At 34.4% G+C, this 23,018-nt stretch overlaps 1 protein-coding gene across 3 annotated transcripts in view; it reads right to left on the reverse strand.

Annotated features, from left to right (window-relative positions):
- Nucleotides 1–23,018, reverse strand: part of cv-2 (crosveinless 2-secreting protein) — a 70,205-nt gene that overhangs the window by 28,167 nt on the left and 19,020 nt on the right. For all 3 annotated transcript variants that reach the window (XM_028171481.2, XM_028171483.2, XM_028171482.2), the window contains 2 exons: nt 20,783–20,963; nt 9,499–9,599 (listed from right to left, as the gene is read on the reverse strand). In XM_028171481.2, the coding sequence (XP_028027282.2) occupies nt 9,499–9,599; nt 20,783–20,963 (282 nt within the window). The remainder of the gene's footprint in view (nt 1–9,498; nt 9,600–20,782; nt 20,964–23,018) is intronic.

Raw genomic sequence — 23,018 nt, forward strand, 5'->3', positions numbered from 1 at the left:
ACTTTTGTACAATAGGCGGTGTTATCGCTAAAAGTGATTTCTTCCAGACAACCATCTAATTATGACCCAAAATTTTGTCTAAATAAAGATACAGCAGGTATGTTGCGGTGAACTATTAATAATACATTATTAAAGAAAATATATACATACAATAAATAGATATAAATAGATACCGTTCAATATAACATGAAATCACTATAATATGATTTCTATTCCAATATACTTACATACACATTCGCTTATTCCTCTCCCTGCAAGGTTGCCTGGAAGAGATCGCTTTCAGCGATAAGACCGCCAATTTATATCACCGACTATTATTTGTTTTTTATATGCTTACTCTGTACATATTATTATGGTGTTAAATAAAGTGTTATATTATTATTTTACACATAATAAATCAACAACATGGATCAAGTAAGATATATTGTTCTTAATTAATCAATAGGACCGCTGAGTTTCTATTTTATGTACTAATTTTCTTTATTCGTAATTTTTTAATTATTAATTCCATTAATCTTATAAAAATATTAGGTACGTGTTTAAAATTATTTATATTCGCTTAATATTATTTACTCGTTTCTGATCAGAATTTAGAACGGCGAGCTAATTATAGATATTAAAAGTCAAGTACTAGGTGTAATTGTATCTAGTAAGTAAACGATCCTAGGGCGACGACAGTGCAAGGCCAAGTGTGGGCTGGTACGTTCGCGACTGGCGCCTAAATCTACACACATCCACATTTTGTCACGAACTTATACACGTAATGAAGTTTTGAAAGTAAGACCCATATTTTTCGAATGATCATTTGATAAGGAATCACATAATAATGTTTTATTTAAAGGGACACCCTAATAGTAGCCTTATTAACGACTAGCGGCCCGCTCCGGCTCGACTCGGGTCTTTAACAAAAATTTCAACGATATTTGAGGTTGTTTTATTTTTTTTATAATAGTCAGACATATGCTGTCGCGACACTTTTTTGTAAATAATAATGTGTTCTACAAAGTCGTAGTACATTATTTTATTTTATCTTCAATCGTTTTCGTAGAGCACGCGATGTAAAGAATATTTTAGGTAATTTTTTACACCTTGGATTACATTATTGGAGTTTTAGTAAGGATCCCCAATTTTTTTCAAAAAGATTATAGCCTATGTCACTCGGGAATAGTGTAGCTTCCAAAGTCAAGTCGATTCAAGTCGGTTTAGTAGTTTCGGAGCCTATTCAATACAAACAAACAAACAAATCTTTCCTCTTTATAATATTAGTATAGAAGTAAAGATACGATGATTTTCGTTTATCATGGAAGTCGTTGGAACAAGTCTTCTTATTGCCTTTCTTCTGAGTCGCTCTCTTCATAGCTGAAGGTCGTGTCTAATTTGCACCACTCGATGCACAATGCTTCCCCACGCCTTCGTGTCCTCGGCGGTCTTTATAGCCTCGGTTATTGGCAGGCCGGTGAGCGTCTTTACCGGACCAGCGGGTAGGTGAGCGTCCGCGTGATCTTCTCCCGTCAACCTGACCAATGTTGTCGTTAATCCCACATTATGTGAGGTCGCCGCAGCATGTCCTCTGATCATGCTGCATAGGGATTTAGCATGACTTCTACGAGCGGCCGCCATCCTGACGTCTGCGAGAAGCATTTAAACATCGGCATAGTCGTATTTTATATGAGCACACCTGACATCCTTAGTCCTTTAGGCCACGATGACCTCAGATGGTGGCGGCATTAAAGTTGTGACCTCTTATGGGGTCGGCTGTCCACTTTATCATAAGTTGCTCTTTGGCCTTATCCGCCAAACAAAATCAATAAAAAAGTACATAAGTCATACATAGGAATCCAGCGCGCGCCTTACATATATTTTTTTGCACGCGACACGTGCTTCCTCTCATCACCCCATATTGGATTTCGATGAATTAACTAACTTACTACGACTTATTAAAACGTAATCCTATAAAAATAAACATGATAATTTATTAAAAAAGAAATTTATTACACAAAATTACGAGAATCAAGAAACAAGGTGCCGTAACTACATAATGTATTCTTAGAAAATGTATCGAAAACATTTTGGATTTAAATGTTCGCAGAGACTTACCTTAGGCTCGTATACTCGGAAGTACCGGATATAAATTTACTATTATATATAAATATATAAGATATGAAAGAGATAAATTCATTAATTATGGAATTTATTCACATAAACGAATAGACATGTCGAGTGCTAAGCTTTAGCTTTTTTTAATCGTCGTGGCCTAAAGGATAAGACGCCCGGTGTATTCGTATATAGCGATATGAATGTGCCGGTGTTCGAATCGCGCAGGCACAAATTTTTCTAATTTTCTAATAAATTCACATTTTTTTTAATTTAATACGTGTATAACAAAAGGTTCATGATTGACTTTAACGGTGACGGAATACCATCGTGTAATAAAAATAAAAGAACCCGCAAAATTATAATTTGCGTAATTACTGGTGGTAGGGCATCGTGTGAGCCTATATGGGTAGGTATCACCAGCCTGCCTATTTCTGCCGTGAAGCAGAGCCGTTGTAATGTATTATAAAACTGAGACTTAGAACTCATATCTCAAGGTGGATGGCGGCATATACCTACGTTATTGACGTACCTATATGAACTCCGAAGACCACTTAACATCAGGTGGGCCGTGAGTTCGTCTACCCATCTAAACAGTAAAAAAAGCGACCTAAGAACCCCAAAAGGTTGAATGCTACCAACATTGAGGCATAATATCGAAGAGATAAGATTGTATAGGAATATTAACTCTTCGACACTGATGCTTATAGACGGGACCATTAATAATTCAAATCCAATGTGGATTTGATTTTCTGTATTTTACGTCGCTCGCACTATTTTATGTAAGTACATGCTTAACGATACTTATGTCTGCCTCGATATTGACTTGAGACATAGAAGCACGGTAATAATACCTTTTAAGCTCGATTTAGTTGAAAACGGATATAGAAACCAATTCTTACATATTACGTTCGACGCGAAGAAATTCATTGTTTCTCAATTAAATGGTAACTAGATAATGAACGAGCTTTGCTCGGTTTTTATTTTTGATAAATTGTGTTTAAAATTATAGAGAAATTATATTTAAATACGAATTACACATTGATAAAATGATGAAATATGAATAATATTTTTCGATCTTACCGACAGAATAATAAAAAAATATGGACTGAACTATTTAAAGAAAAAAATCAAAATTATCGAAAAAGTTGATTATAAAAAAAAAAACACGAATAAAAACAACATTTTCTGAAAATAAATCGTAGTTCGATAGCTATATCGCCTCCGAAACCGCCCTGTATACTAAATTTTATGAAAATCGTTGGAGCCGTTTCCGAGATTCAGATTATATATACATATATTTATATACAAGAACTGCTCGTTTAAAGATATAAGATGTGTTATTTTTTTGGAACGAAGTTCCTTATGGGACGATGAAGAGGGGTACTCTAACCGGGAAAAAACGTCCCACACAGTGTACGATTTAACTCTGTAATAACATACAAAAAATAACATATTTTTTTATTATATATTTTTTATAAATCATTGTGAACAAAATAAAGTTGATGACTTTGTAAAGTATTTTTATTTTTAACAATAAAAAAATCATGTTAAAAAATGTATACCCGAATAATTATTTTCTTTAAACCTCGAATACCTAGAACTTGAAATTAATATTTTTATAATAAGGAACTACGTCCTGTCCGGTGTCCCACGACCAAACATCTTTTTTTTTGCATCATAGCAAAACACAACAATGCTGTTGATGTGTGACGTGTAAAAAATACGCGCTTGCTAGAAGAACCGGTGCGACCGCATGCCAAGAGCGCTCTCAGAAGAGCCCCGTCGCAGCACCTGCGCCACGCGCGTCCGCACTCGCACTCGCTCCCGCCCAGACCCACTTTCACATTTGGAACCACCATACACGTGCAACATCAGCAATTATACGATCCGAACGCCGTGCCCGTCTTGTAATGAACACGAAGAGAAACTACGAACGATTAATCCAATGTGTCATAATTCAGGTTAAAATCTATCGTGAATCACTTGTTACAAGAATTAAGTACAACAAATTCTGTTTACGTATTGGTGGGAATCTTAACATTAGTCGAATAAAGTTGGATACCCAATTTTATTGTTAACTAGCAGACCCGACAGACTTTGTAGTGCCTCAATCGATAAAGAAAAAACCTAAACTCATATAGAAAATAAACTTAAAACAAACAAAAGGAATCCGTCCGACGGGGAACACATCAAAGGAAAAACAAAATTGTTATTTTTATTAATTTCCAAGCATTTTTATATTTATCTACCTTTTAAACCTTCTCTGGACTCCCACAAATAATTCAAAACCAAAATTAGCCAAATCGGTCCAGCCGTTCTCAAGTTTCAGCGAGACTAACGAACAGCAATTCATTTTTATATATATAGATATAGATAGATAATGCCTATAATAAGGAACCAAGTTAAGAATAGCTCTTGTAGCACTATTTCACAAGGGAAATCTCAATTAAGTTGTAGGGAAGGGCGTCAAGCCATTATTAAAGTATTTCGTTTCCCGGTCTATTCAGTTGCTAGTAATAGATTTTACAGCTATTTTTCACAAAAGTACTTCTCGTATTGAAAAGATAACAGCAATATTAATTAACTGTCATGAACGACTAAGAAGAAGTATTAAATTATTGAATGTCGACATTTCCAGCTATGTACGGTATCGGATTTACACAATAAAGCTAAAATGGCTTGCAAAATATTAGAAGTCACAGCATTACAAAGCGGTACTTCACCGCCTAGTTAAGAACTTCTGCTATGCAAGTCATGGATTCTTCTTCGCGTGAAAGACGGCTCCGCTGAACTAGGGTTCCCAAATAGCTGTTGCCTTCGTTTGATTCCGCACAGAATAAGACTGTGTGGATGTCGATAATCCTGATTTCAGAAATCGATTGAAATCTCTTGGCTTACGCACAGAATTTGCTTCTCTTTCTCTTTTGTACGCTTCATGGGGCTATTTCCTGGAACCACTATCCGTATCAACGGTGTTTTTGAGCGCTATGACATATTGTTATTCATCAGATGAAAGTTGAACAGATCATCTGTGTTGGATGGCCTATAAAAAACACTTGTATAAAAGAAATTTAAAAGAACCTGCGGAGAGGCTCGCTTAGCCCTCGTATGTGGAAATTTAGTAATAATTCGATCGTACTTGTGGTATAAACATAACATTAGTCATATCATTAAATCATGGATCTACCGAAATAATATCTGGACTCTCTGTTACGACCGCTCTGAGAGAAGCCGAAAACTAAAGGAAATGGAAGCTGATGGTACAAAGAGCCACGAAGGGCTTTCAGGGACACGACCTTCAGTAATGAAGTATGCGACTAAGAAGAAGAAGAAAAAGAATGATTTCGACAACAATTTTTCTAATTTATCCCAAATTAAATTCAACCAAAAAACTGCTTAAAACAAAAAAAAAGTATGTCGTATTCGAGTACAACCGTAAACTATATAAAATACGTTTAATATCAATTAATTTGTTCGTCGACGCAACGCATTTCAACGCTCGATAAGTGGCTCCGTCCGACGCGGTGAGCGGTGCCCGGTAGCCGAGTGATGCTATCAAACAGCTACTGCTTTTATAAAACGTAAGGCTAATGGCATTTTAGTCGACATTAATCCTATACAATACAAACTTCAAAGAATTAACACGTTTATCATTACCACTAAAGCTAAATGATTGATTGAATAATGTTTTAGGAATCATCAAATATTATCAAGCTTTCTGATGTCAATTGAATACGTTCATGTGACTGTTATTAGTTAAAATTCGGATTTAGGTATTTTAGTAAGAAACGCGCAAGCTATTTTACATTCGGCTGTCAGTTAAGATTGATAAGTAATAAAAATTCCATCAAGATCCAAGCGACATCCCATTGCCGATTTGGCACGGGACAAAAAAAAAGTCCATTAAATATGTAAGCAAATGTTTATTTTAATAGAGAATAAACGATAAATCTCGCTATGGGCTTTCGAATTCCGCACAAGTCATCCGACGAGGTGAGATCGACTGGGAAATACCACTATAGTACACATTTATGCACATACATACCTACTTGTAGTTTTCGTACACACACAATCAACCATTCTAACTCACACATACATACGGCATTCATAATTTCAGAATTCGTTGACGTATTTTTCGTTTTCAGTCTCATTCGATTTCGATCTAATGAATGTTAAATGTAAATACTTAAAAATGAATAATACCAATGTCAAAATAACCGTTTTTAATCAATAAACTAACTAAACACGTAAGTGACCTAAAAATATTTATTTTTTGTTAAATTAAATATAAAACAGAAAATACCTCATTAAGTTTATGTTACGCCGACAATTTTAATGATAATAATCATTAACGAGAAAGAAAATATGTTGTTAGAGCAACTATGAATGAAATCTCAGTATAAAAATTCTAGACGCAATCAGTGATGGATGCCACAGCTTGCGACTCTGAATACCAAGACTGTTCCGCATTGAAGGTTTTTGCTATACGTTATTCTATATGAAAACACCGGTACAGGACTTAATCAGTCTTTTTTATTTTCTATTCAAACATCGGTTATTTCGTATTGATTTTAGTTAAAGCTTTAATTTTAGTTACATACATAGATAGGCGAAAGAGCTCACAGTCCAACTGGTGTATCTGGGCACTTGGGCCCATAGACATTACTACGTGAATGCTAACGTTTATATAGTTATAAACGTAGGGAAATATTTAGATGGAGTGGTGTTACATGCCCGTATAGGCTCAAAAGATGCTCTAGTACCAGTTTAAGTATTTCTTCTCGTAATTCTAAAACGATAAGTATCACAAATAATGAAATGCTACAATAAAATAAAAAAGAGATTGATGAAAAATTAAAACACGCTTCCCGAATTTGATAACCACATTCTTTTTTTTATAAACGTGCTTTAACAAATAGAAGCGGCAAATAAAGTGAATGACATTTTTATTCTGTCTTAAATAAAATGAAATAAAAATTCAAGTTGTTCGGTAACAAGAATCTACTGATAAATAATAGTAAAGTTGTTGTTAACGTATTTTGATAATTATTAATTTTACACAGTTACTAGCTGTTGTTGTGTTATCGATTAATAACTTTATTAAAATTGTTGATATATTCACGCAGTGACTTCTCTTCTACAGACAATACAATTACATTTTGTCAATATATTAATTTCTAAAATATTCGCTAGTTCCACAAATTAACATTTTTTTGTCTGATATCCTACAATTAGAATGAAAAAAGAAATGTATGCATCTATAATAAATATCACCACTGTGATAATAATAGGAGTTTTAATTGGGTAATAGGAGTTAAAATTATAATGTACCTACAAAGGACCCGGATAAATTTTGTAATAATTTATATCTGAAAACGTTATCCAAAAATATTGAATGGATCCCTTTAATGTTTAGAAATTTACGCAATTTACTTTGTGAATTAGCGTTATTTAGTATGTGAGTATGAATCGGGGATAATGCTATTCGTATTATAAATGATGGTATGCAATGTCAAAACGTCACCTACTTGTTGAAAATATTAGGAAAATTAGAATTACTTTTTAGAAACTTAAATTTCGTGAAGTATACTCAAATGCTATTAAGTGCGAGCTTCGTGTCAAGGACAGTATACATTTTTTTTCTCGACATTTGAATAGATTTGTATGACTGCTTTGACTGCGGCTTGACTTCATTTTTATGTTTATTTCTGAAGTAATAACACGAATGCAACCAGGCTGCTTAACGCTAAAATCTCTTTTCAAGTCGGATGTTAAACTGCAGGTAAACCCAGGGATTTTGAGGAGTAATATGTTCATAAAACGAGAAACATTCCGCTTATTCTAAGCATCTTTTTTTTAAATGAAATATACAATGAATTTGTGAATGATGGATAAGCTCAGCAAATAGATGAACAGGTTGGTTCGTGCAGAACTCACAAACGCATAGCATCTTTTCAGATATCCGTACTACATTCAATTAGTGAAAATTTCCGGGAAATTTCACTCTAGAAAACCGGTACAACGCCATTTCGTAATAAAATAACAACATCGAATACCAAGAAAAAAAAAGTCCGCTAATCAAATTACTAGCTATATAGGTACTAGGTGTCACAGCTTGTAGCACGCGCTAGTTTAAATTATTATTCCGAGCCTAAAGCGTTATAAATTGGTTTGGTGACAGTTGTCACTGTGTGAGCATACAAACGGTTCATCGCTGAACCCCACAGAGACAATTACGAGGTTTATATACAGTATTTAACACCTCGCCTTTATATATTTATAGCCAAGTAACACGTTCCGCTTGTCACCGGTCACAAGTATGCTAACATTTTCGACCACATTTTTCTTTTGATCAGCGACTAATGAAATTATTCTTGTATTGGTCTAAAACTTTTCCGCGAACTATAATTTAGTTCTTTATACCTGTTTATAGTTGTTATACGATTGCCAATAAGAAAATTCCTTGGTAACATTATTTGAGTCATTTATTTATGTATATTTTTATATAAATAAACAGAATACAATATGAAAATATTGATCGTTTGGTTGTTTATATTCCTGAAAGAAAGGAATTTGTGTGATTTATTTTATATTCGACGTCTGAAATCGTGATTAAAATATAAGTTATTATATCAAATTTTAAATTGACATTATTATTACTTTTGAATTTCAATTCGAATACAGTTGATTAGCTTTTTGCTTTTTTTTTCAAATAAAGTTTCAACCGTTTTAGACATAACGACGTGTTGATTAAATAATGAAAAGTTTGACTAACCCAAGCACTCAGAATATTTAGTGACCATAAGCTTAGACCATAAATCAATAAATAAGTTAGTTTACTTTAAGGCTAGTGTGGAACTAGACAAAATTGGCCTTAAACATGAGAAATGAAAATCATATGATCCTACCTAAGCTGAAAGCCTTAGAAGAATATGCTAGCGTAACCAAGCAAGTAAGTGAGCTCACGGGGCTCTAACCTGGTGACGTTGCTAACATAGCCCTAGCAAGAGCAGTGCTTCGCAGATTCGACCACCGGATTGAAAATCACGAAATTTACTAAGAAAGTTTTCTTTTTAAAATAAATAAAATTTGATGTTTGAATTTATCCATTATTTAATTAAATTCCAAAGACTTTTAAAAAAAATTAAGTTTCATTCCAATTCTCCAATCATTATACCATCGAATATGAGAATATAAAATTTTACCTTTTAGCTTAATTTTTTAAAGGACTACGTGTTATATCAGAAACATATAATATACATGTAGTTTGCTGACATTAAATCAAGTAAAGTAACATTTACGACCATAATTGTACGTGCGAGATGGTTGATTTTCGCCCAAAGGTATTGCAGCAATAACGCAGCTACCTGTATTAAAGACTACAGTTAATATTTTTTTTACCTTACAAATGCAGCGGAAACAACTGCTCCAATCTTGTTCTAGTCTCGTGTCTTGCAACCGGACGGGCTCGCCCTCGTTCGAACACGGAATGCGGACCCCTTCTGCAAAATAAATAGAAAGAGTACAATAGTTAAATATTATTTGTATTTACGATTAAATATGACGCGTATATTCGTTGGAAAACTTCGTAAACAATGCAAAATAAAGCAAAATATCTCTAGAATCCTAGTTAAATCAGTGCATTTATGTAATATTTTTAAGTTACGATTTCGTGAGATTAAACAAAAAAAATGGTGCGCGTGAAAGACGTGCGCAACTTCTTTTGCTGTTTGTAGTATTGTGGTTTTCTTCATTTTTCATCCTTATATCAAATTTCTCTTGTAATAAGGAATGCTGTGTGTAAGAAAAACGACCTCTTCACCATTTATATATATTTTAAATTATTTATAGAAAAAATAATATTTTAATAAATCCTTAATTAAAAATAAAATATAAGATAGTTAATATGCTACTGCCATCTACCGGAGCAATAAGAGACTATTAACAAGCCATCTAGTGGTCGATGCCCGTAAACTGAATGTGTATAAGGGAAACGACCTAGCTCGCTTTTTGCATCTCTCGAAGGTCGAGTGGTTCGCGAGACGCTCTGTCTATTTTCTCATTCTCGCTTGTCCTAAATTGCATCTTTTCTCTCTAGGCGTAACGAATCTGTCGCGAATTTACTCTTAACGCGCCTAAAGAAGTTTCACTTATAAAAAATGAATAATTTCACTTTAATACGAATGTCAGCGATACCTACCGTAATCACTTTATGAATCTACACTGTAACATTAACTCAATCCATATGATATCGGTCAAAAATCGCCCAATTTTTAGGTTACTGTGTAAATTTAGTCTGGAAATTAGTGTATTTGTTCGCATATTATCTGTTTCGTCATGACAACCTAAATTTTTAAACAAATTTGCAGACCAATTCGCATGTAACCAAATCGAGAACATTGAAAATTAACAGAATGTACATAAAATTGTTGAGCCCCTACATTTAGGAAATATGCGTGCAAAATATCTAGTTCACCACAAGTTCTACTTATCTCAAAGCAATGAGAACAAAATCGTATGAGAATATAAATTTCTAGGAAGTGTAGGTGTTTCAACATAAACGTTTTCATTAGACTACATTTCTGTCAGCAGTTTGAGGAAACAGGCAGAAACCTAAACAGCCCATAAAACTTCTGGGTTCTAGTCTATAAAGAAGGAAACTAGTATTATTAGTCGCTTTGTCATATACCTCTAACATTCGAATTAACTGAAAAATGTAATTTATTCACCGTAATAGAAAACGCTGAGCAATATCTATGTGGTACATGAATGATATATGCACATAATAATATTATATAAAAAAATTAAAGGTTTTGTAAAAGGTCTTGTATCATATGTATCTTTGGTGACTTTCGCGTGATGACTGTAATGATATACTTTTCTTAGCTCTCTTAAAATAGCCATTAACACAGCCGAACCCCGAAAACAAAACTGTTTGTTTTTTTGAGAAATATGAAAGCTATGTGTTTTAATTTCTTGTTAGTCACAGAGTTTTTTGTACAATGACGTCAACAGTCAAGCTTGCGATAAGAATAAGATACGTGACAGTTACAAAGCAGTCCCCCTCATTCTTCACTAACATTTTCTATGCTTGTATTTCAGAAATTGATTAGCCGATATATTTTTCTTTAACTCTTTATTTATTACAGCTCTAGCTTTTGACCGCGACTCCGTCCGCGTGGTGTAGTTACTTTGACACAGCGCTAAATTTTACCCAAACTTCATTTACGTAAAAGGTTAAGAAGCTATTTAAACCCCTTATTTTTAAACAATCTTTATTGGTGCTCCACTTGTATTCATGCCTTACAGTGATGTTATATAGCCTATAGCCTTCCTCGATAAATGGGTTATCTAACACTGAAAGAATTTTTCAAATCGGGCCAGTAGTTCCTGAGATCAGCGCGTTCAAACAAACCAACTCTTCAGCTTTATAATATTAGCATAGATTCCTGCTCACTGAGCCTTTTGGTTTTAACGTATACGAGGTAAGTCAACTACCCAATTACTTTATATCAATCGAAACTAACAAGGAATGTCAACTAGAAGATAATTTTGGATCAGCGAGCAGGAACGGTGTGTTGCGCAAATAGTTCATTGATAGGAATCATGCACGTTGCAAATCCAACGCCAAAGTGACCACGTGAAGTGCGGAGGAGTTGCGGTTTATGCAACCTGCGTGGGAAACCGAATGTAACTAATACTAATCGCTAGTTACGTGGCAAATACTGCGTCACTGGATAGCACATTCGAATCGCGGCACCAAATATTAGAACATCGATTGGTAGCATAGTAAATTTAATCGATAAACGAAGAACATATGAGGAGCCAACATTTTATCACATAATAATATACGGACAAGCGAGAATAAGAAATCTCTAAAAATCATCACCTATACATCATAGTCATAGGTAAAAAGATAAAGAATTAAGAAACAAAAGTTAATTACTGGTTAATTAACTGGTGGTAGGACCTCTTGTGAGTCCGCACGGGTAGGTACCACCACCCCTCCTATTTCTGCCGTGAAGCAGTAATGCGTTTTGGCTTGAAGGGTGGGGCAGCCGTTGTAATTATACTGAGACCTTACATCTCAAGGTGGAGCATTTACGTTTTAAATGTCTATGGGCTCCAGTAACCATTTAACACCAGTCGGGCTGTCAACTCGTCCACCCATCTAAGCAATTAAAAAAATAAATAATAATAATTGTTCCCTTAGTGATCAGTTAAGACTGAGAGCTTCAACAGAAGAGGTTGCAGAGGCATTGGTTATATGTTCGTTAATCATTAAAAAATTTAAGTGACCTCTAAATTTTACCAATGCTCATGAGGCTATGAACAGGCGCGATTTGCTTGGAAACGTTAAATATAATTTTCTTGTTTTCGTATCCAATGAGACCCACATCCACGAAGTTGTCTAATCAACGCTATAATAAATACCTCGTCACGCCGAATTCTTGTATAATTGCGAAGCTTTTATGAAATGATTTAATTCATTAATAAAAAAAAACTTCTACATTTATTCTTTATGTTTGTAAATTTATTCTCTCTATTAACTTCGTACTGGACGTCGTAACGTGGGTAGATAACCAATCAGGTGGACCGATGATCTGGTTAAAACAGCTTGCAAGGAAGGAATGCGAAATTCAAGAGATCGAAAAGAATAGAGTGCATATGAAGAGAAACATAGAGTGGACACATTGGTTAAAGAAGAGATTAACTTCATACAGTGAGAGGTCTTGTATTACTGTCTCGTCTATTTATTTTTATTGGTGGCATATATTTTTATTGGTCTTGTGCGTCCGCACGGGTAGGGGCCTCTACTCTGCCTATTTCTGCCGTGAAGCAGTAATGTGTTCCGGTTTGAAGGGCTGGGTAGCCTTTGTAACTATATTCAGACCTTAGAACTCGTATCTCAAGGTGGGTGGTGGCATTTACGTTGTAAATGTCTATGGGCTCCGGTAACCACTTAACAACAGGTGGGCTGTGAGCTCGTCCACCCATTTAGCAATAACAAAAAAAAAATCTCATGATTTCATACCATCATAATAATTTATTTACTACAAAATTTTATGCATATGTACATAAAAATTACTAAGTAAATTTTGCCTCAGAACGTAATTATTCATGCCTTACATAATAAAAAAATCTTTTGTGCTTTATATATTTACTGTAATAACTAAATTACAACTTGAATTTTTATCGAAAGTGTAACAAGTATTGTAAGACTGCACGGATTGGTACCATGGTCCTGCCTATTGTAGCCGTCATTCCAATGTAGTCGAGATGTCAATATCTTAAGATGAGCGGTGGTATTTAAGTCATATTTTCTATAGCCTCCTGTAACCGCCAAACATCAAGTGAGTCGTAAACTCGCATATCCATCTTAGCCAATAAAAAAACAAATCACCAAAACTAGGTCTTATATAAATTGTGTCAAATAAAAATCAAGTGAACCGTGAATAGATGACACTCGCCGTTCCGTATATCGAAGCAGCGGCCGTTTGTTCACATGTTACCTTGATTTAGAACCACGGATCCGCATTCTTATTACGTAGTCATCTCGGGCGCCAGTGCCACTAGCACCGGTCGCAACACACACTGCTGCCCAAAACGTAAATATTTTCGTATGTAATTAATACGTGTTCGTCTGACATAACATTCCTACAAATAATGGGTTCTACGTCGAATATTTATCCATACAATATTTAGTTATTATACCTACAAGGTTAGAGCAACTAATCTAATCGATTACAAATAATTCGGTTCTGTTGTGAACAACTGTTGTGTTTGATTTACATGTTGAATTATGAGTCTTCAAAAATCCCTGTTGACCGATTTCTATATTTTCAAGTATAGAAATCGAATTTACATATTATCATTTCACATAGCAACCAGCAATGTTCAAGGTAAACGAATATATAACTAGCTAAATAGTCATTTAAAAAATGAGATAGTAATACATATATATCGTTTTAGAATTAAATTAAAATTGAAACCTTTCAAGAAATAAGGAATGCCACGTAATTAATCATTTAAAGGTACGCGGACGTGTGTCATAAATATTACGCATAACGCTTTTATTTACAAAAATACTCCGATTATAGCATCGCGAATTAATGTTGCTAAGCAACAGAAAAAAAAAACTTTAAAAATTCATGATTTCAAATCGAATCGAGAATGATGAAACAAGCGTAATCAAAATAATTGACTAGTTAAATAATTTTATTCGTGTCACGGCTGTCCTTAGAATAAGTTACAGAAGAGTGTTGAATCGATAAGGAACGATAGATAAGCTGTTCAATCTAGCATCAATGTCAATAGGCAGCTCAGTAATAATTGACACTGAACTTGACCTCCACAGCACAGCTGCTATGAATACGGCATATACATTCAGTTCGATTTATAAAACGAGCTTCCTTATTGGTCCGAGCGAATTTCATAATTTAAGAGCAGTTTATTTTGTAGTAATGTTTACGGATATGATGACGTAGCCCAATAATCTGATGTACTATATATAGGTAACAAATGTAAAATAATAATTGTGTTTTTTTTTGTTAATTTTGTAATCAGACGAGCATACTATTTGATGGAAAGTAACCAAGTTGCTCATGATATCAATAATGCCAGGGACACAGGCAAAGTCTCTTACATTCAATTATATATTATGTATACTCTCAGTTCTATTTTAGTACAATCAGTGAAATTGGCATTTTCCAATTAAGCTTTGTTTACTTGAATCATTACTTTTTAAATTAAATACAACTTTTTAAATGCCTTTTGGGGAGATAGCTAATGAGATTTTCGCTTTAGTTATGTTTTTTTAATTATTCTGTAAATTAATGATTTTAATACCCTTGAGATAAAGTTCGAAATCGCGCGGCCGTTCAGTTAATAAAGGCTTTTCAGACTGGACAAGTGCTGCTGTAATGTTCCATTAATCGCTAAATGTTATTATTCCGGTAAGCGATATACAATTATGTAAATATTAAAAATATATGGTGCATTAACCACTTTACGTGCTGTTTGATTGCAGTATTTCAACTTTAAAATTATAAGTACGCAGTGTTTGTGTAAAATTATTATAAAAAAAATATAACCGGTCGTTTCTTAATATATATTTTTTATACGAGATTGATTTTAGAAAGTTATTATTGAGATTAATAATAAAATTAATTATGTTAGTTTCTTCTTATATTTGTATTGCTTAAATGAGCTCACGGCCCTACTGGTGTTAAGTTGTTACGGAATCCCATAAACAATAACGATGTAAATGTCACCTACCCTTGAGACAGGAGTTCTAAGTCTCAGTACTGTTTGATTATTGAGATTACCACACTACATAATTTTTTTCAATAATTAACATAATTATTGTAAAGCGGGCGGGCCATTATGCCCCAAATCCTATATTCGCTTACACGAAAATACATACCCTAATTAGCACACGGCATAGCAGATTTTTTTTTTTATTGCTTAGATGGGTGGACGAGCTCACAGCTCACCTGGTGTTAAGTGGTTACTGGAGCCCATAGACGTCCACAACGTAAATGCGCCACCCACCTTGAGATATAAGTTCTAAGGTCTCAGTATAGTTACAACGGCTGCCCCACCCTTCAAACCGAAACGCATTACTGCTTCACGGCAGAAATAGGCAGGGCGGTGGTACCCACCCGCGCGGACTCACAAGAGCTCCTACCACCAGTAATTACGCAAATTATAATTTTGCGGGTTTCATTTTTATTACACGATGTTATTCCTTCACCGTGGAAGTCAATCGTGAACATTTGTTGAGTACGTATTTCATTAGAAAAATTGGTACCCGCCTGAGATTCGAACATCGGTGCATCGCTCAACACGAATACACCGGACGTCTTATCCGTTAGGCCACGACGACTATAGTATTAAAGATAATTTTGTGTCGGATTTGGATATCTTTTTACCACTGTGATCCTGTTCAAAGACAATGAAACTGTTTTTCATAACGGTATATAGTCATATACCGTTATGAAAAACAGTTTACTAATTAATACAAGACGACTTGCTGATATTTTTATCACTTTGTGTAATTTGGTGTTGTTTATTGTGTCTTTCGACTGACGACAGGTTTCATTAACTTAACTTTTTCTTTAATCGACTATCTTAAACTATTAAGGTAAATAAGTTGATTTATAAGTAGTATCTATATATTAATACGTGAAGCAAAAACTTTGTATCCATTTTTACGAAAATTGCGCGGACGGACGAGTATGAAATTTTCCACACTTTAGAGAATATAGAGAAGAAGTGCACAATGCTAATAATTTTTTTTAAATAATGCATAAAAGATACATTGAATCAATAAAGAAAACATTACGCACACTATCATGTATTTGCCACACACACGCATGCTAATTGTTAAACTTTTCTTATTGCTTATAATCTATGGTCAAATTGAGAAGAGATTATAATAATAATAATATATTGTTTTGTCTAAAGTGTAGTCTTGGCGAAACCTGTGATTACGTAAGTAAAAATAATCTTTGACAATAGAATCATAACAGTGTACAAGCTTATAATTTCAATTAATTATAGTCGAATTTCGACTATCGGGGGACCACTAGTAATACGATAAAAATAGCAAAATTTTAGATAATGAAATGTGTCATCAGTCAGAAAGACGTAAAAGAGATGTCATCGTCTTATCGCTTACTTTTGTAACAATATCTAATAGGGACAATCGTTACCGCGGCTAAAAAAGGAAATACGTACATAGTCATAACCTAAAAACAGTTTACATTTCGTAAGCTAAATATAATTTGTAGTGCTAGTTAGTTCAAGAACCCGCAAAATAAACTAAATGGTCACTTCCACGCAATGTCACGCAATAGTAATGCACGGAGCACGGAGTCACACGTGCTTGTCGACCTAGGACAGTTGAACACCAACCTTCTTTTCCCGTGGGTGTTGTAAAAGGCTACTAAGGGATTAATCAAATAATGAGCTTTTTTTTTTTCTACCTAAGCTGAGAGCCTTGAGAGGCTATTTCAGCATAACCCTAACATTTGTAGGTGAGCTCACGGGGCTCAAACCTGATAACGTTGCTAACACGAACCTTAGCAAGAGCCGTGCTTCGCAGAATCTACCACCGCATCGGAAAGGCGACCCACTGAGAAGATCCGGCGAGAAACTCAGTGGGCTGTGTCTGAAAGTTAATTTACTCGTCGAGCCCTTCGTCGCCAAGCGACGGGTTCGACGAGAACGGTGACCGGAATAATGAGCAAGAGCTCTCTGAGCATTATACCAGCGACCTGTGAGCATCAACGATCATTTACGAATGGTAAGACGTACTGTAACGGCGCCCGGGTGGGCATCACGATCCCCATTACTACCACGAACCAGTATTTTCCAGTTCCAGTTTGAATGATGGGGATGCCTTTTATTCAATACAATTGAGGCTTCGGTGTCTACAGCGGTTGAATTCATCATCAGCCTGTATCTCTCCACTGCTGGATGTAGGCCTCTCCCATAGTAGTTGAATTAATTTGACGTAAAAGAAACTTGTGCTTGTATTTTTTTTCACCTTTCTCAACTGACTTATAAAGAACAATAATGATATGGGTTAATGTATACCATAGAAGTTGCCATTTTAATAGACAGTTTGAATTTAAATTGAACGATAATAGGCGACTGGTAATGTCTTGAACAAAAGCTGTAACTTATTTCTAAAACTTAATCTGTAAATTACCTTTCGATTTTTTTAAATTTAATTTTGAAGTATCGAATGGTTAAAAAAATCCGAGTAATTTATAATTTATAAAACACTTCTCACTCAACACGAGACTTCCGAAGCTATTAACCGATTGACTTTAGTTTTGTATAGAAACTGCTTTTTCCACGTAGACAATCAATAAGAACGGATTTTACGAAGGTCGAGACGAGACGTAAATTTTTCATCTACCATAACATACCCACTCTTGACTTGATGACAAACAAAAAAACTAGAAGCCGATGGCAGTGTTATCTACCGAGCCCAATTATAAACATAAGCGAACCAGGGACCTAGTCAAACACATACGAAACATTACATCAAAGACATTTCAGTTGTTTAAGGGGAGCTCAGTGACAAACACAACTACAGGAGAATTATAATAATATATATATTCACAAATAAGTTTAAAGAGAGAGAGAGAATACACTTTATTGCACATCAACACAATTTACATTAAAAAAAAAAAAAAAACAGTCAAAAAGCACATATGTACAATAGGCGGTCTTATCGCTAAAAGCGATCTCTTCCAGACAACCGTTTAATTTACAGAAATTCTGTAAAATATAAAAAATATAGCAGGTATGTTGCGGTGTACCATATACAATACATTATTATAGAAAATATATACATATAATAAACAGATATATACCGTTTACATAATATAATATATACCAATATACATACTTACATACAATACATACTAATATACTTACACACACATAATAAATCAACAGTTTAAATACTTTGATTAAATTGCTTTTCTTTAAATAATTGAAATTTGAATGCAATTTTAAACTGGAATCATAGAAAATTAGTAATTTTATATACATCAACGTATTCATCAGTGTCTTTCATAAGGCTCACTCGTGTATTCCAACTTGGAGGACAAAACAATTTTTGTAAGAGTCAACGATCAATAGGTGAACGGACGTATGATCTATGTGTGAAGTAGCGTTGTGATTACAGTTTCACAAGTGAGATATTGTCGTCGAGCATGCCTTGTTGTGCAACAAGTAACTGTGGACGCAATGTCAGTTTCATTGTGTGTAACTTAGCGTGCTTGTTATAAACATCACGAGTCGAACCGATTTGATAGAAGGCTGTAGATGCATGTGTGTTGATATTGTTTTTTTTGTTTTTTTTTTTATTTTAGATGTGAGGACAAGCTCGCGGCACATCTGATGCTAAGTGGTTACCGGAGCCCATAGACATCTACAACGTAAATGCGCCACCCACCTTGAAATATAAGCTGTAAAGTCTAAATATAGTTACAACGGCTGCCCCATCCTTGAAACCGAAACTCATTACTGCTTCACGGCAGAAATAGGAAGGGCGGTGTGGTATCTACCCGTGCGGACTCACAAGAGGACTTACCACCAGTAATTACGCAAGTTATAATTTTGCGGGTTTCAGTTTTATGTTGTTCCTTCACCGTGGAAATCAATCGTGAACATTTGTCAAGTACGTATCTCATCAGAAAAATTGGTACCCGCCTGCGGGATTCGAACACCGTTGCATCGCTAGATACGAATGCACCGGACGTCTTATCCTTTAGGCCACGACGACTTCAGTTAAAACTTTGATTGTTTAAATTTACAAACAAGTATTTGAATAAATTCGTATCTTGTATTTTCCGTATAAAAGTTTGAGGATCCTGAGTTTGACTATTATCAGGAAATAAGAGCTCTTAGGTCCGCCATACTGCCACAGCCCAAAATGGACTTCCGCTTTTAAAGGGAGATCGCGATAGGCAGGCTGCCAATCGCAAAACTCACTGTCGTTAAAACATACACGACCTCCACTTCTAAATTACCTTTATCGACTATTTACATACAAATTCGTTCAAACTAGTTAGTATTTCAATAATATGCGAAATCAAAGACGTCTTCACATTCCTTAAGATAAAACTATCGGTATGATTTCAGTATTATAATATAACGTATTAATTCATGACGAATTATTTCCGAAACTAAGCTTCTACGAGTTCCCTTTTCTATTAAGATACAGCTGGCCACTGTGAGCTGCCATGAATACACAACACATAGTGAAACGTAGTCAATTAAATAGGGTTTTTTTTAATTATTTTTAATTCTGCCTATTTCTGCCGAGAAGCAGTAATGCGTTTCGGATTGGAGGGTGGGGCAGCCGTTGTAACTATACTTGAGACCTTAGAAGCTGTATCTCAAGGTGGGTGGCGCATTTACGCTGTGGATGTCTATGGGCTCCAGTAACCACTTAACACCAGGTGGGCTGTGAGCTAGTTCACCCATCTAAGCAAAAAAAAAATTAAACGCTATAAAACCTTCGGTATCGCACCTAAGAGGCTCTGTGATGATAAGGTTCAATCACGTTCTACAATAAAAGGCAGGGCCGGATTTAATCTTAATGCCGCTTCTGGATATCGGAAAAAAATCCGCCCCAATACTGGTATTTTACCTAAACTTATAGTTTATATATTTTATTTTTCAAAATTAAAATAACTAATTTATTGCGGAAACTTTATCATATATTCCAAAATCATAAATAAATATTTGATTTTTTCTAACAACTATAAAATTTGCACTAAGGGTGACTCATAATTAAATTACATAAAAAAAAAACTATTTAAATTTCTTTAATTACAGAAAATAGAAAAATCGATTATTATTTTAAATTTCAAGGAAATAAATTGATTTAATCATTTTGATTATTATTTTTTACCAAAAGTGCCCAAGTTACAATTCACAAATAATTAATTGATGAATGAATTGAATTTCTTGAATTATCAATTAAAAAGAAAATGTTATTATAAATTAATAGAATTAATTAATTACATTGAGTAATCTTGATAAGAAAAAAAAAAATTCTTTCAAAATTTTGCCGTCCTAAAAAATTTGCCGCCTTGGGCATTAGCCCCGACTGCCCCTAGTGTAAATCCACCACTGATAAAAGGTGTATACGTACTAATAACAGCGGAAGAAGCGTCTACAGGGCTGTTGGAGATGATTCCGGCGAGCAGTAGGAGACATGCGGCGTATGCGGTGCGGCACGGTGCCCGCATGTTCGCGTCTACTCGCGGCGCCGGCACCCGCTGCTCCGCCTCCCTTGCATCACACCCTCGCGCCACGCCACACGAGCGCAACACCTTGAACAATAAGAATCAAGATTTTAGTACTAAATTTACATAGGTAAAAAAAAAGAAAAAAAAAGCATTTCGATCGAAAGTAGGTACAGTAAATTTCTTATTTTAACATAGCGCTGATGCGATTTACCAACGTTAAGACATCGATTCCCATTAACTATGGCCTTATTAAAATTGTTGGGTACATAAAAGCGGTCATTTAAATATTGCCTTTGATCACTGGAAATAATTCAAGTTCAACGGTAATAGATAAAATAAAAAAAGATACGGAGACAATATGAATGTGAATGTCGCCCACCCTTACTGCACAATTAAGGCTTAGACCTCATCTAAGCCTTAATTGTGCAGTATAATAGTTTCCCACCCTGCATGTTGGAACATATCATCATCATCACTGTTTCTGAGCAGATATAGGCCGAATTGTATTGCCCAATATAATACTCCCAACCAGTAATTACACAGATTATATTTTTTGTTGATTTGTTTTTTTTATGACATCAAGAAAACCGTTATTGCCACATCAAAATGTTTAAGGACTTTAAGGTCTGACTTAAATTATATTAAGACAGATGACAAATGAGCCCCATTTGATTTACCTACCTAGTATTCATATTTATTTGCAGAATAACCACACAGAATTTATTGCACAAAAAATAATCAAAGACGTTGTGTACATTTCTGATTGTTGTGTATTAGATTCATTCTAAAGTCCAGTCAGCAACAAAACTTAATGATACAAAGTCGATTTTATCTACCGATCATGGAATAATTACAATTAATTGTATAAATTATCTTTGAATGCTTACCAACGTACCGCGATTACAAGACATATCGAAAAACATATTATACTTATTTAAAAACTACACAGTTCTCAAGCTTCAGACAAGTAAATGTATCGCAACGGGTCGATTTAAAAAAATGTGCTAGATGATAGAATTTAATTTGTAAAACACACCCACCGAACCCAATTTTAGATTCACGTGATAAATGTTTACGGTATTTCGATTACGTAAAGCTTAAAGTAATAAACAAGGTTTTTAGTATTTGATTTTATTAATCAGCTCTTAACAACATAACTCTATTTAGCCAACAGACAAAAATTTATGTGAGATTTTTTCATTAGACTGATGAGCTTAGAAAATGTGATTCGTTTATAGAAACCACAATATTACTCAATGTATCTGCTTTTTCTGTTATTAGTTTTGTATGTATTACGAACAGTTATAAATGAAATGCTATGATGCGCACAAAAGAACAAATGGCCATTTTATTTTACGCTTTCCGGACAAAAATAACCAAGTGGCTGAGATTATCGAAAACCACAAATTGCTGTAAGTTATGTTCTTTCGACTGTATAACTAATGTCAGCATCAGCCTGTTTTTGAAAACGGTCATGTTCCACTGAGACCAATCTGTTGTCACCATTACTTTTGCTGGTTCTAATATCGTGATAATAGATCGGTCTGAACGTCGAGCTTAGCTGATTGATATGATCATTTCTCGTAACGAGAACCTGTAGGCAGAAAATAACGACTAATTGAAATATTTATGCCATAAGATTACCAGGATTTGGCATATAGAATTATTTTATACCGCAATAATTTACGACAAAACAAATTCAAGGAGTTGTCTTGTCATTGAATAACAAATAATTTTCGATTTTTTTATTGTTCGAATTTTTTTAAATTTGATAATATTATGCTTCATCTGTCATTTATTATTATTTTATCATCTTAATATGCTCATTTCTCGATATATCTTATATATCTATTTTAAATAAAACTTTTTTATAATAATAAAATACGGAGTGTTCGTGCAACAAAGTTATGATTAACATTTTTATGTTTCCAAATATTAACCGGTTACTTTTCATACCGAAAACTATGTGCATTTTTTGCTATCCACAAAAATAACTGAGAAACAACGAACGTTCAAATATTCTTGGAGCCAGAGTATAATTGAACACATAAGCGTCATGTCTTAATTATTTATTCAAAACCAATCAGAGATTTTAATGACCCCGATCTCGTAGTAAAATATTAGTTCTACAGATAGAGC

This window comes from Bombyx mandarina, chromosome 10 (assembly GCF_030267445.1).
Source record: "Bombyx mandarina strain Sakado chromosome 10, ASM3026744v2".
Lineage (NCBI taxonomy): Eukaryota > Metazoa > Arthropoda > Insecta > Lepidoptera > Bombycidae > Bombyx > Bombyx mandarina.